Below are 13,591 nucleotides of genomic sequence, written 5' to 3' on the forward strand. Positions count from 1 at the left end.
AAAGGGGGTTTGTTGAAAGACTGAGCAAGCGGGTGGTAGCTCTAACGGAACGCAGGCTGACCCAGATGACGGTACTTGATCGCCGATCTCGTGCCTTTTCCTTGTGTTGATGATAGCTGACCTAATGGTATCAACGTCTTTCTTATTCACTACACTATTGATGATTTGTCGAGCTCCATTCTGTTTCAAAACAGGCCTTCGATGAAGCAGCCCTTCTCAGTTCGCCTGAACGGTCTAGCTGAGGAAACTGGAGTGTCACTTGCACATAGTTTAACGGCTCCTGTAGCATACCCGCCACCGTGGCAGTGGCAGACTATAGACTGCGATGTGTCTTTTCTAGAAGTTACAAAACATGGGCCTATTGTCCATATCGAACATATTTCCTGGAACTTCAACACAAATACACGCGTCCTGAGTTCTTTACAGATGCCTCCAAGTCTAACTCCTCTGTGTCCTACGCTGCTGTCGGCCCATCCTTTTCAGATGCTGGCCCTCTACATCCAGGCACAAGTATCTTCACAGCGGAAGCTTACGCGATACTTGTGGCAGCTAAACACATCAAACAATTACAAATACAAAAAGCAGTAATTTATACAGACTCCCTCAGTGTGGTAACGGCTCTGCACAGTCTTAAAAAAACAAAAAAACCCGGTCCTTGTCTCACTTTACTCCATTTTGTGCACACACTACACACTCAAACAACATAACATATTGTAGTGTGCTGGGTCCCAGGGCACCGTGAGATCCACGGCAACGTGAGGGTGGATCAGCTCGCTGCATCCGTCCACGAAAGCACTGCCCCTGCACCCATATTAATTCCGGCCCTGGATCTTAAGCCGTCTCTCAAACGAAACCTCAGGGACTACTGGCAGAGCAAGTGGGATACACACACACAAAATAAACTACACATTATTAAGCCACACCTTGGTCATTGGCTGCCAGTATCAAAATCGCGTCATACAGAGGTAATACTAACGATACTCAGGATAGGACACACATACACGACACACACATATCTTTTGTCCGGTGGCGATCCACCATTGTGTGACAGATGTGGTGAAGCATTAACAGCCCTTCACATGTTAATCCAGGGCAAACACTTAGAAACTTTAAGAAAACAACATTTTCCATTACTCTACCGACAACATATACCTTTACGCCCTGCAATGTTCGTCGGTAGGGAACCGCTTTTTAGTCATAAATCATTGTTAGCGTTTTTAAAAGAAATCCATAATTTTCATATCATATACCCGGGCATTCCGTAGCATGACCTCTCCAGAGAGGTTTTGCTGCGGTGGCTACGCAAGAAAGCACTTGCCTCACGGCCCTTAGACGCAAGGGGATGAACGAGTGAAGTACTTGTGCTAATGTCATACATGTCCACCATCGTTTTTCATTATCACCAACTTTTGTCACCTATTCACACCACACACACCTTTCACGGCATGGTCATGATTTTATTACTTGTATGTTCTTACCCGCCTTACCGCGAGGAGTTTTATGGCCCTTATACAGCCGCTTATCACAATCATTGTCCATATTTTTACTAAGATGAACTGGCGCTCTTTGGCCGTGAAATGGCCCTTGCGCCACAAAACATCAAACATCATCATCCATTGCCAGACGTCCTGTGTACTGCCAAGCACACTGGGTGATGGCCTCAGAAATTGTGACCAACTGGTCGGCATGCGATCTCGTAGGTCTAGACTGGGCGAAGCTCAAATTGTTGAGTGCGCTCATGTGATCGCCAGCGATGCCAGTGAGTCTTATAATTCAGGAGGCATGGCTCGGGTAAAAAGGAGGCTATGATGGGATTGTCTGTAGCGGCCTTGATAAATGGCATGTTGCTTGATTTCTGGTGCCAACAGTTTGATGATGCTCTAGCCTAAACGTTGACAAAACTTGAAAAAGTCATTTCAGGGTTCCCTTAAGGTAGGAGTGTCAAAAACATATGCAATGCATTCTCAGACACCCAGTACTCTCAAGATTCTCAACACTATAGTACTCTTCAATATAGCAACAATCCAAAAACATTCAAAATTGGTTTCAGTACTTCTTTAACCAACAAAGCTCGGCTACGTGGGTACATACTTGCACTAGTTGAGCATCAGTAGCTCTGGGAATTTTCACCGCATTTAAGCTTCGTCAAAGTATACCACTCTTCCTCACAAGTCATCATGCATTCAATGCCTGATTGCTAGGATTTTAAGAACAGCAGCACACAAGCAAACAACCTGAGCAGCTCACGCCTTGTCGTGCAGACTTACCAGGAGCAAATGGAGTCAAGTGCATCGGAGATCTTAGACATCATTGAGCCCCTTCGCTATGCAGCCAAGGGAGAAGCCGAGAAGCTGGGACACACGGTCAGTATGCGATTTTCTTGTGCCATAAGCTCAGTGTTTTGTGCTGTATTGAGGTTTGTCATGTATTCATGTTTGCCTATGCACATGTAACATCATTATCATCAAATGTTCGTACAGTATCTGTGAACCTCACTGTGCAATACTATCCTTCTGGGTGATGTGCCAGCAGTAGTGCAGTTGTGTCCTCGAAACTCTGCCCACAGGTGAACCAGGCAGTTGGCTACCTGGGCCCTCTGGTGCAGAATGTCATAGCGGGGGCATCACATACTCTTCACTCAAAGCGCCAGATGGCATTGCTCGACCAGACCAAGACTGTGGCTGAAGGCATGTTGCAACTGGTGTATGCATCCAAGCAGGCTGCCGGTAATCCAAAGGTCAGTCATGCCGTAAGGTCCGAGAGAAAGTGGTAGGTGAAAAAGCTTGAACAGCTGGTGTAGGTAGGCACTTTAATTTTGGAGTCTGCTTCTGAATAACTTCTAGCTGGGTGAGTTGCTTCATAACTAAAGGTAAACTGCTGTGCGCAAATGAAGACACAGAAAAGATTGATGGGCCAGCAGTAGTGTTGTTGTCTTTATTTGCACACACCAGTTTACCTTGTGTTATGAACAAGCAGTATTTGTAGTTTTGAATTTATGGGAGCCTCTTCTTGTCAACTAAACATGTTGCCAACATCAATTATGCCATTCATATTTTCGCTGCCCTCTCTTGGTCACATAATATTGGGTTATAGTGGCTTTGTACAGCTGGCGCTGGCATGCCTTTTTATAATTGTGCTGCTGCGTCCTCATGTTGGGCTTTATAGTGGGCAGCTGATGTGGCTGCCGAATTTATATATGCTATATGACCTCTTTTCTATTCCACACTGTCTGATCGCCCTCCCCCTAAGATGGGGCTCACCGAAGCAACACTAAATGTCCTCCTAAAGTCAAAAGAAATTTTCCCGGTCTTTCATGTGATTCACTGTGAAACACAAGAAAAGAACACGAGAACAATCTCTCCGCTTGTCGTTTAGAAATGCCTCGCCAATACCCTTGGTCCAGGTTATCAGGCTACACGTTGTTGCGACCGGGGTTTGTGGCACTGGAGATCCGGGATCAAGATGTCGGGGCAGGAGGAGGTAGAACTTCGTAGAAAGGGTTTATTTACATAATTTACATGGCACAGGCTCTCTGACCCGACGCTCTACATTGAAAAAGGCTGTCTCTTGAACAGGCTCTGTGAACCACGCTAAGCTGCCCGCGAGGGCTGATTAAATACAGTCTTATCACCCCAGATCCCAAGAAGGGGGATAGGTCCATACCGCACTGTTCAATAACATGTCCCGCAGCAGACATGAGTGTCATTATGCCGGCACCGCCCCCAACAAACACACATACACAAACCAAACACGTGTATGGTCCCGGCCATGCTGCCTCCTTCGGCTAATCTTGCTTGAGCAGAGTGAAATGAGTCTGTAATCTCGCCGCTCGGGCTGACCACCCATGCTTTGTCGAAGGGCTGTCGCGGTCTAGGCACCTCCAAGGGGTTATGCGTGGACATCTGGTGCTGATTTGAGCATCGGCGGCTCCTCAGTCAGAGACGCACAGCGTGATGGCCCGACGTCCGTAATCGGCGGAAGCTCAGCATTGTGGCTTTTACCGAGGCACAAAGACGCCTTGTGTCACATCTCTGCTCAGACCCGAAGGACAGCAGTGCTCTGTAGAGTAATTTCGGCCACGCAGCGCCCAGCACGTGGAAACAACCGGGCGTCTTGGCGCTGCTCCTTATCTCCACAAAATAAGCTGGCTGCCTTTCTTCTCTTCTGGTGGCCGCGGCAAAAGGGTGACCCGCCAAACGCAACAGCTCGTCCACCGGCGGGAAACTGGCGACCTGAGGGTGTCCAGCCGTACAGGTTGCCCGAAGCGTCGTTGTTTGGTGGCGTCTTCGAGGCTACTGCAAATGACGCAATACGGCACTCTTCAATCATCCATGGGCCTTTCTTCCCTGGGATTACAACGACATACACACAACCACAGACACAGGAGAGCACCCTGCCCGCACTTGAGACCCATTGTGTCCAAAAATATTCTAAAACCAACCTTCCTTAAGTATTATAATCAAACACAAAGCAGCAATTGAAGCGTTTCTCTGAGCTTTTCCTCAAGATCCCAATTCGAACTCGAGAAAAATCTGCCCTCAAACTGCTTTTAAGAAAATAAACACCCTATCGATGCGCTCTCCGTGGCATACCTCTGTGCCAGCATAAGTAATCCGCTGTAACCCACCAGACCTCATACTTCCAAAATAAAGCCTTTTGGTTCACGCTGTTTTTTAGTCTCCAAACTTTTGTGCCGCCGAAGCTAGTCGTCAGTTTCCTTTTAGCCGACGAAGCGACAACTGTCATGCTGCACCTGTATCAGGAACATCCACACTACACGCCCGGAAACGCACGTTATAGTGATCCTGCGTGGATTAACTAATTATGACTTGCGGTTACCGTCATCATAGAAGCTCCATATTAATTCCTGAACCAACAAACTCACTGCTTTCTTTACGTCCACACCAGACACACGCGAACAAAACAAAAACTAACAAAAAAACTATTGCATGAATCCTGAAAACTTGCAAAGAATATTCTTGCGTCTCCGTGCTCGCTCAGAATCCGTTTCTAATGTCACTCTTACTCGGCAAACGCTCCTAGGCATGTTATTACACAACTGCACAGGGCTTACCTTTAAAACCAAAACATACAAAGCTTAAGAAATAAACAAAACTTACCTCTTGTTATCTAAACACTAGCTCCTAGCCGAAATTTTTACAAGACCATGTTTACAAAACCAAAACTAAAATAAAGTCAAAACAAAAGTTCAAACTAAAACTATGAAATCTGCGAGCGACCAACTCTCAAAAGCTAAGGGCTGTTCGCTCGTTTTTCAGTCGTACGCGTGGTGGTCACACTCTCTGGGCCTTTCTTAACAAATGGGGACTACAACAATTGCAAAAGCAAGTCGCTTCGATTCCGAACCCCACCAAGCCTTTCATTGGTGCACAGAGTCCTTCCCCTCGTTCGGCTGCGTTTCGAGGACCACTGACTTTGTACTCCCGCGCCCCATCAAACCTGCTGTGGATGGAACGACGAGAAGTCGACTGCCCCCTTCCTACTGTCTGCATTTTGGCCCAACGCGCCCTTCTTTTTCTCCTTGTCCGGCAGCTCGAACACATGCATACCAACTTTGGCGTGGATGACAAAGACCTAATTCTGCTTACTATGCCCCTTCCTTTTGTTTGCATAATCGCCCAGCGCACTTTTCTTTTCCTTTTGGTATGGCGGCTCGGACACACGCAAAGCAACTCTGGCGCCGATGACAAACTTCTTCCGTCTACGCTTCTTCTTAAGGGGTCTCTCTGAGCCTGCTGCCCACGTCTCTTGCTCCCCAGCACTCTCGCTGGTATCGTTTGCTGTCTTGCCCGCGCAGTCTAAGTGATTTGTGCACAAATCATCTTCTTTACTCTCGAGACTGGCGGACAGCTTAACACGTCTCGTAATACCGTATTTACTCGCATAATCCTCGCACTTTCTTTGGCGGAAAACCGATGCAAAGTTGGGGGGTGCGAGAATTACACGGGGAAAACTTTCCACGAAAACGTACAGAGAGAAAAAGAAAACGAAGTGGCCGCAAATCGGGATTCTCACACCAGACACTAACAGCAAGCTTTGAAAGTACTAAATAAAACTTATCTTAACGATAAAAGCACAGGTTCAACACAAGGCAAGATTTATTTGACACAAAAAGTGCGAGCCAATAGTCGGGAATGCGTGACGCACCATACACAAAGCTTGTGGGCGTTGCGGGCGTAGCGGTAGCGTTTCTCGCTCAATGGAAGCACTCAAAAGGTAAGCGTAGGACGTCAGTATTGGGCAGATGACCATTTAACAGAATCGTCCGCAGTTTCCTTCTGAAGAAATAAAGTTTACCATCAATTTCATTTTGGTACGCACATGACAGGCCCAACTCGTCTTGGTGGCTTTCAGCTGCCGTCACCAGTAGCGAACACAAAACTCGTAGACTCAGAAGGGCCTTCCGGCAGCCCTGTTACCGTTGTTTAGTGCATGATCTAACACTTTCGACTTGAAATCAGCCGTGTAGCATCAGTATCGCATCATAACGTGGCAAGATTACCAACACAAGGTATAAAACGCGCAACGCACACTTGCCTGTTTGGCTTGGCTTGGATTGGATTTTTGTGCGATAATAGTACGCTTGATGCTTAAGAGATGGCGCCAGACGGCGCATGCTATCATCATCAGTGGTTGTAACAAGCAGACGACATTATTGCGGCAGTTTCGGGGGTGCGATAATTACTCGAGGAAAAAAAGAAATCGCATTTTTGTTGTGCGATGTGAGGGTGCGAGAATTATGCGAGTGCGAGGATTACGCGAGTAAATACGGTATTGCAGCCGTTTTCTTCCGAAGAAGCTAGTTCGCACTAAGGGGAGCTGCTTACAACTGCATGGTACTCAGCGATATCTGCTATCGATCCAGCTCCTGAATTCACCCCGGAGTACCTGGTTAGCGTGTCGAAATCCTCTTGGACACCGCATGCAGGATCCACCGTGGCGATAATCTCTCATGAATCCAGCTCACATGCCTGGGAGCTCTCCACAAGCACACTCTGCTGGCCTAATGCTGGTGTTCTTTCCTAGCGCGTCGAAATCTCCTTGGACTCCGCAAGCAAGATCTGACATCGGTACACCCTCACTTTGTGTCTGTGCCAGGTAGTCTATAACTATCTTAGCTGTTTCGCTAGAATTCCCCTGACACAGCATCTCGCTGCATTTATACTCCCCTTCGTCGATCTCTTTTCTAAGCGCAGCTTCTTTTGCAGCTGTCAATCTCGGTTCATTTGTGAACCTACCGCTACCCTCGTAGGTGCTAGCTTTTTCTGCGGCTCCGATTCGCACCGCACTCAAATGTTCCTCGCACTTCTCGTGTGCTACCTGCACTGAATGACCACTCCTCTGCTTCGCATCTAACCTGCGTTCTAGTTTTTCACACTCGCGTTTGAACCGAAGGACAGCGGTGCTCCGTAGAGTGATTTCGCCCACGCAGCGCCCAGCACATGGAAACAGCCGGGCGTCTTGGGGCTGCACCTTATCTCCACTAAATAAGGCGGCTGCCTTTCTTCTGTTCTGGCGGCCATGGCAAAAGGGTGGCTCGCCAAACGCAACAACGTATGTCTAGTGGCGCCGTTCTTCTTGAAGTTCAAAGCGAGGCCCAGTATGAAAACCTGACAAAACTCGCCTCTTTTGGAACCACACATTTGTATCTATCACACCACGTTCTTCCCTGGACAGTTCCCGAGGCGTAGTATCTGATAAAAACCTTATTAACTTGGAAGAGAGAGAGCTACTTGAGGACTGGAATGAACAGCATTGAACACATGTACAGAAAATTAAGATCAGGCATAACAACAAAGAAACCCCGATAAAGCACCTCATTCTTACATTTTGCACAAGCACATTTCCATAATATATCGAAACAGGCTACTAAAAGTTAAAGGTCCCACCCTACATCCCCAAGCTCTAACGTTTTTTTGAGTGTCAGCATTTTGGCCAAGGCTCTCAGAGCTGCCACGGCCGTTAAACCTGTGCAAAGTGTAGTTCGCACGAACACGCTACAGACAACTGTGAAGAATAAACTCCCTACTGCGCAAACTGCGATGGTGGACACCCCGCTTACTCTCGCACATGTTCTACATGGAAGCATGAAAAATAAATACTTACCCTGAAAGTAAATGAAAACATCTCGTTTAGGAATGTGCGCAAGCGTCTACTTTTGCAGGGTCCTTCGTTCGCACAGGTGGCACGAAAGGGGCAGTGCCATCAAAATCCACGGCGCTCGCACGTACCACACAAAGTTGACGGGCGGCAGCGCCATTCACCCCCTCAGCCGAAGTAGCACGGGCTCTTTCACTACTAAAATTCTTGCAGGCCTCTGGACCAGAAGCTCCAGGGCCTTCCGTTCTGACAGATAGCCCTAAGACTTTTGTGTCCGCACGCGTGAACTGCGAGTGGACATCCAGCACCTCATTCGAGGCGATGAACACAACAGCAAGTTCAACAGTGTCTTCGGCCCCAAAGGACAGGTGCGGCTCTTTGGAGCGCACGCGAAAGTCAAAAAGCATCATCATGGGGCCTGACAAAAGCTCCTGACTTAACGCAATACTTCTTTTAGTACACACAGCACTTATTTACGCTCATGATGGGCACACAAAATATGCAATAGAACGTCCGAGGACTGCTCAGAAACCTCAATGATATCCAAGAACTTTTACACAAACATTCTCCAAAAGTGCTGTGTGTACAAGAGACACACATCACTAGGAACACCAATTTCTAGGAACACCAATTTTCTACGCCGTTTCGTAATAATCAGAAAGACCGCAATGACGCTGTAGAGTGATCTGGTGGTGTGGCCATTATCAGGGCGTAGCATGTACACATCTACGAGTGCAAACATCCCTTGAGGCAGTGGCTGTTCCAGTAGTTCTTTTGAACAAACTTGTCACCATCTGCTTTATTTACATACGTCCACAGTACCGTGCCGAAAAACATGAATTCCAGTCCCTGATAAATGAACTACCGGAACATTAAGTGGTCCTTGGGGACTTCAATGCACATAATGGTCTATGGGGCAACTCTTGCTGTGATGCACGAGGTCGCCTAGTTGAACAGTTCCTCTTCTATTCTTCTGCATGTCTGTTGAATAGAAAAGAGCCAACGTACTTTAGCCTTGCCAACAAAACCTACTCATGCATAGATCTGAGCATTGTGTCCCCATCGCTTGTACCCCTCCCTGCTTCAATGGAAAGTGATCAGCAATCCTTTCGGAAGTGACCACTTTCTGATCATTCCAAGTTCATCAATAGACAAAGGTCCTCTACATGTTCCCAGATGGCAGACAGACAAAGTGGACAGGGAAAAGTTCAGAGAAGCTACTCGCTTAAGTTGGTCGGACATATGTGAATTAAGTACAGATTCAACAGTAGACTTTTTGACAGCACTTCTTATTAATGCTGCAACAAAGTGTAACCCACAAACTGGACTCTCCCCCAGAGGACACGTCCTTTGGTAGAACAGTGAAAGCTCAGAATGCATGTAGGAAGCAAAATAAAGCATGGAAGCTGCTTCGGGACTCTTCAGCAGCGGAGAATCTTACAAATTTTAAAAACATAAAGTATCAAGGCAGGAAGATATTCCGTCAGGTCAGAAGGGAAAATTGACACAACTTTATATCGAGCATCAATTCATATACACAGTAGGCTAAAGTCTGGAACATGGTTAGGAGAATAGCAGGAAGACAAGTCCATTCACTTTCTCTAGTAAACACACAAAGTGACAGCTTGAAAAATCAAGCAAACTTCTTCGGCGCCACTTCGCACAAGTGTCCAGCTCGTCACACTATACTGAAGCCTTCCAAAGATACAAAACAAGAATTTAAAAGCAGGAACTAGAATGCAAATGTACAAAATATGAGGCTTACAACCAGTCTTTTAGCTTCACTGAGCTACAGACATCGCTGGGCTGCGGCAGTGATTTGGCCTCTAGTTCTGAATGCGTGGTTTTCGAGATGTTGAAAACCTTACCTCCCGAAACTTGAAAAACTTTACTCTCCCTGTATAATACCATATGGTCGTCTGGTGAGGTCCCTGCTTTTCGGAAAGAGGCCATTGTAATTCAAATTCTGAAAAACGGCAAGGATCCATCCTCTGTAGTGAGTTACAGGCCAATCTCACTAACAAGTTGCTTGTGTAAGCGTTTCGGAAAGATGATTAACCACCGACTACTACATTTCTTGGAAACAAACAACCTACTCGACCCATACCAATGTGGATTCCGCGAGGGTTGATCCACCACTGACCATTTATTATGTATCGAGACACAAATTCTCAATGCTTTTATTCATAAACACTTCTTTCTTTCAGTATTCTTAGATATGGAAAAGGCATACGACACCACATGGCGCTTCGGCATACTGCGAGACCTGTGACATATAGGTGTCCGAGGTTACATGCTGAGCATAATCGAAAGCTGTTTGTCCAACCGTACTTTTTGTGCCTGGGTAGGGATTGTTTTGTCACGAACATTTGTCCAGGAGACTGGAGTGCCGCAAGGTGGTGTCTTGAGTTGCTACTCTTTAATGTAAAAATGAATGTCTTGCATTCCTATATTCCACACAATATGCTTTATTGTACATATGTTGACGACTTGCAGATTGGTTTTAAATCCTGCAATCTCGCAATGTGCAAGCGGTAGCTTAAACTTAGTTTGAATATAGTTAGCATGGTTCACCCCTAACCCGCAAAAAAGCACATGTGTTTTATTTTCAAGAAAGAGAGGTCTCCATACTGATCCCATCATTCAACTGGAAGGACAGCAATTGACTGTTGAAAGCGAACACAGATTTTTAGGCATAATGTTCGACATTAAATTATGTACCTCACATAAAAACCTTAAAAACAAGTGCTTGAAAGCAATAAATATACTGAAGGTCTTGTCACAGACCTTATGGGGCAGTGATAGAAAATGCCTGATAAATCTGTATAAAAGTCTTATACGCTCGCATTTAGATTGCGGGGCAATAATACACCAGTCAGTGGCACCAAGCGTTCTGTAAAGGCTTTACCCAGTTCATCATTTGGGCATCCGTCTTTCCACGGGTGCTTTTCGCACTAGTCTCGTTGAAAGCTTTTATGTAGAATCTGAGTGGTCGCTGCAGCTGCAGAGAACTTGAACGTCTTTTCTGTATTACCTCAAGGCGAACACAGACAAGAAGCACTTCTCACATTCTACAATCAATGACTTGTTCGTTTGCACACTAGCCGATGACCGTCTTTCAGTTCAACAGCCCTTCTCACTTGGTGTGAAAAGCCTCACTGAGGAAATGGGAGTGCCACTTCTTGATCAGTGTCTGATGGCTCCTGCTGCGTATCTTAAATCGTGGCAATGGCAGATCATAAAATCTGGTGTGTCCTTCGTGGAAGTTACGAAACATGCACCTGTAGCACACATCTGCACGTACTTCCTGGAGCTTCAACACAAATACAATTGTCCTGACTTCTTTACAGATAGATGCCTCAAAGTCTTACACTTCTGTGTCATTCGCAGTAGTTGGCCCATCTTTTTCAGAAGCCGGCTTACTGCATTCTAATACAAGCATCTTCACCGCTGAGGTTTATGCGATACTTGCGGCCGTTAAACACATCGATCAATGAAAACTACCAAAGGTAGTAATTTACACAGATTCATTAAGCATGGTAAAAGATCTGAAAACACTAAAAAAAACACAAAAACCCCGTCCTTGTTTCCCTTTACTCAATATTATGCACAGTGTACACACTATGGTGACCCCGCTACTCACCGTAGCGGATGATCACCGCCGGTTCACGCTTAGCGAGCCACAGGGCCGCGACTCCGTCACTTACTCGCGTGTAGCGCACTGCCCCACGCGCGCTCAACTAATAAGGCGTTTAGCGCGGCGCCGCAAACAGACAGTGCTCCAATACAAAACACACAACACTTTATTGCCTCTGGCGGCACCCCGAACAACAGTACAACGTCCACTCCCGGGACGCGGGTAGCAAAGGCACCCGCACGCGGACGTTCACAATAAGGGGAAAACTGCGAGCACGTCGCAGCTGGCAATGGCGAGCGTTGACACGCCGATCAGGAAAAGGTTCCTCGCGGCTATGCTGCGCACTCTCACGATGGCCAATGGGCCTGGTCCGAGTGTTAGGGCAAACCTCGTACGCGTAAGCCTACGGCAAGTGCGGCTCGGTGTGGTACGACCACTTCAAGCACTAGGCATCGCTGTGGGCTTAGCGTACGCTACCGAAACTAGCACTCAAGTAAACACGCCTGCCGAGGTGCCAAAGGCCACCCCAGGCAGGCTACAGTCCGGGGATTCCCAAAGGGGACGCAGCCGAAAACGTGCTTACCCGGCGCTGACCACGGAAAAGAGAGCGCTCCCTTGGCACGCGTACCGTGTGCTGTGCTCGCACGTGGCGCCATCTATTGCCACGCGCCGTTATTAGAGCAGAAAAGCAAAAGGGTGTGGCCGTGCGGCCGAATACCCGCGAAACGGCCGCGACGGGCGGGCCTCAGATCCCCACATCCTCTTCTCCTTAATTCACCTTATATACCGGTCTGCAAAGGCAGCCGGTCGTCGCCCATGCATGCAAAGACGTCATGCAATGGGCAACCGCTAGCCTTAGCCTCGCTCTGCAACTGCTGAAGAAAAAAAAAGAACAACACACAATACACTTCAGAAATAAAAAAAAACGTATATTTGGCCTGCTGCAGCGTTCTGGGGGGGGGGGGTGGAAGGCTTCGGGTGGCCTTATAGTTCTAAAAGACGGTCCACGTTCATTGTGGCGGCGCCGTTCATCAGTGGCCCGTCGCTGGTTGCGGGCGGTGGCAGCCCTGGAAGATGAACGAAACGCGCGCGTCTCATTTGGCCTCCCCATCTGATAGCCAACCTCGCTGCGCCCACCGACTGGGCCACGCCTTTCGTAAAGGTGAATGTCGTTCGGCTGTCCCGCAAACGCACCGAGCGCTTCTGCAAGTGGTACAACACCTCTTCGCCAAAGAACGAAGCGCTTGCGCCCGTGTCCAGCAACGCCGCAAATTTGCGACCGACAATGGTGACCGAAATAAACAGCGCGTGCGCACCAGCAAGACTGCTTGCCTGGTACGCAGAGGGGAGAAGCAAGGGTTCGGCTGCTCGTGCCTTCATGAACAACCTGCGCCCCCGTTTTCCTGCCTCACAGGAGGCACAAACGCGGAGCACTCCCTCGCTATGTGTCCTCATTGACGGCAGCGGAAGCAGCGCACTCCGTCGCGATCCCTTTCTCGAGACGGAGCAGCTTCGAGCTGCAGGGATCGGTTTGCCGCATGATCAAAGGAACCGCTCTGACAACCGTTACCACCGCTGATGCGGTGGGTCAGATTTCGTACCTGCTCGCACGCGTCGAGTTGGGATGCAGCACTGGCTGCACGCCTCCCGTACGTGTAGGGATCTAAAGCTCGATCGCTTATCTCCCACGAGCGCCCACCTGTAGAGGTAGCCGCAAAGGCAGCTCCGGCGGGCTGTTGCTGCTGAGGAAGGGTCATGGCCTTTCCCCACGTGCAGCACAGTTCAAGGGCCTCGCTGGCTGGCGGTGGCGGGCTATAGGCACGCGCGGCGAGA

At 48.0% G+C, this 13,591-nt stretch overlaps 1 protein-coding gene across 4 annotated transcripts in view; it reads left to right on the forward strand.

The window, feature by feature from the left end:
- rhea (Talin_middle and talin-RS domain-containing protein rhea) overlaps window positions 1–13,591 on the forward strand; it is a 908,869-nt gene that overhangs the window by 589,379 nt on the left and 305,899 nt on the right. For all 4 annotated transcript variants that reach the window (XM_037423602.2, XM_037423605.2, XM_037423603.2 and 1 more), the window contains exons 40-41: window positions 2,262–2,363; window positions 2,567–2,737. In XM_037423602.2, the coding sequence (XP_037279499.2) occupies window positions 2,262–2,363; window positions 2,567–2,737 (273 nt within the window). The remainder of the gene's footprint in view (window positions 1–2,261; window positions 2,364–2,566; window positions 2,738–13,591) is intronic.

The sequence above is a fragment of the Rhipicephalus microplus genome, chromosome 4, assembly GCF_043290135.1.
Source record: "Rhipicephalus microplus isolate Deutch F79 chromosome 4, USDA_Rmic, whole genome shotgun sequence".
In the NCBI taxonomy this organism is placed as follows: domain Eukaryota; kingdom Metazoa; phylum Arthropoda; class Arachnida; order Ixodida; family Ixodidae; genus Rhipicephalus; species Rhipicephalus microplus.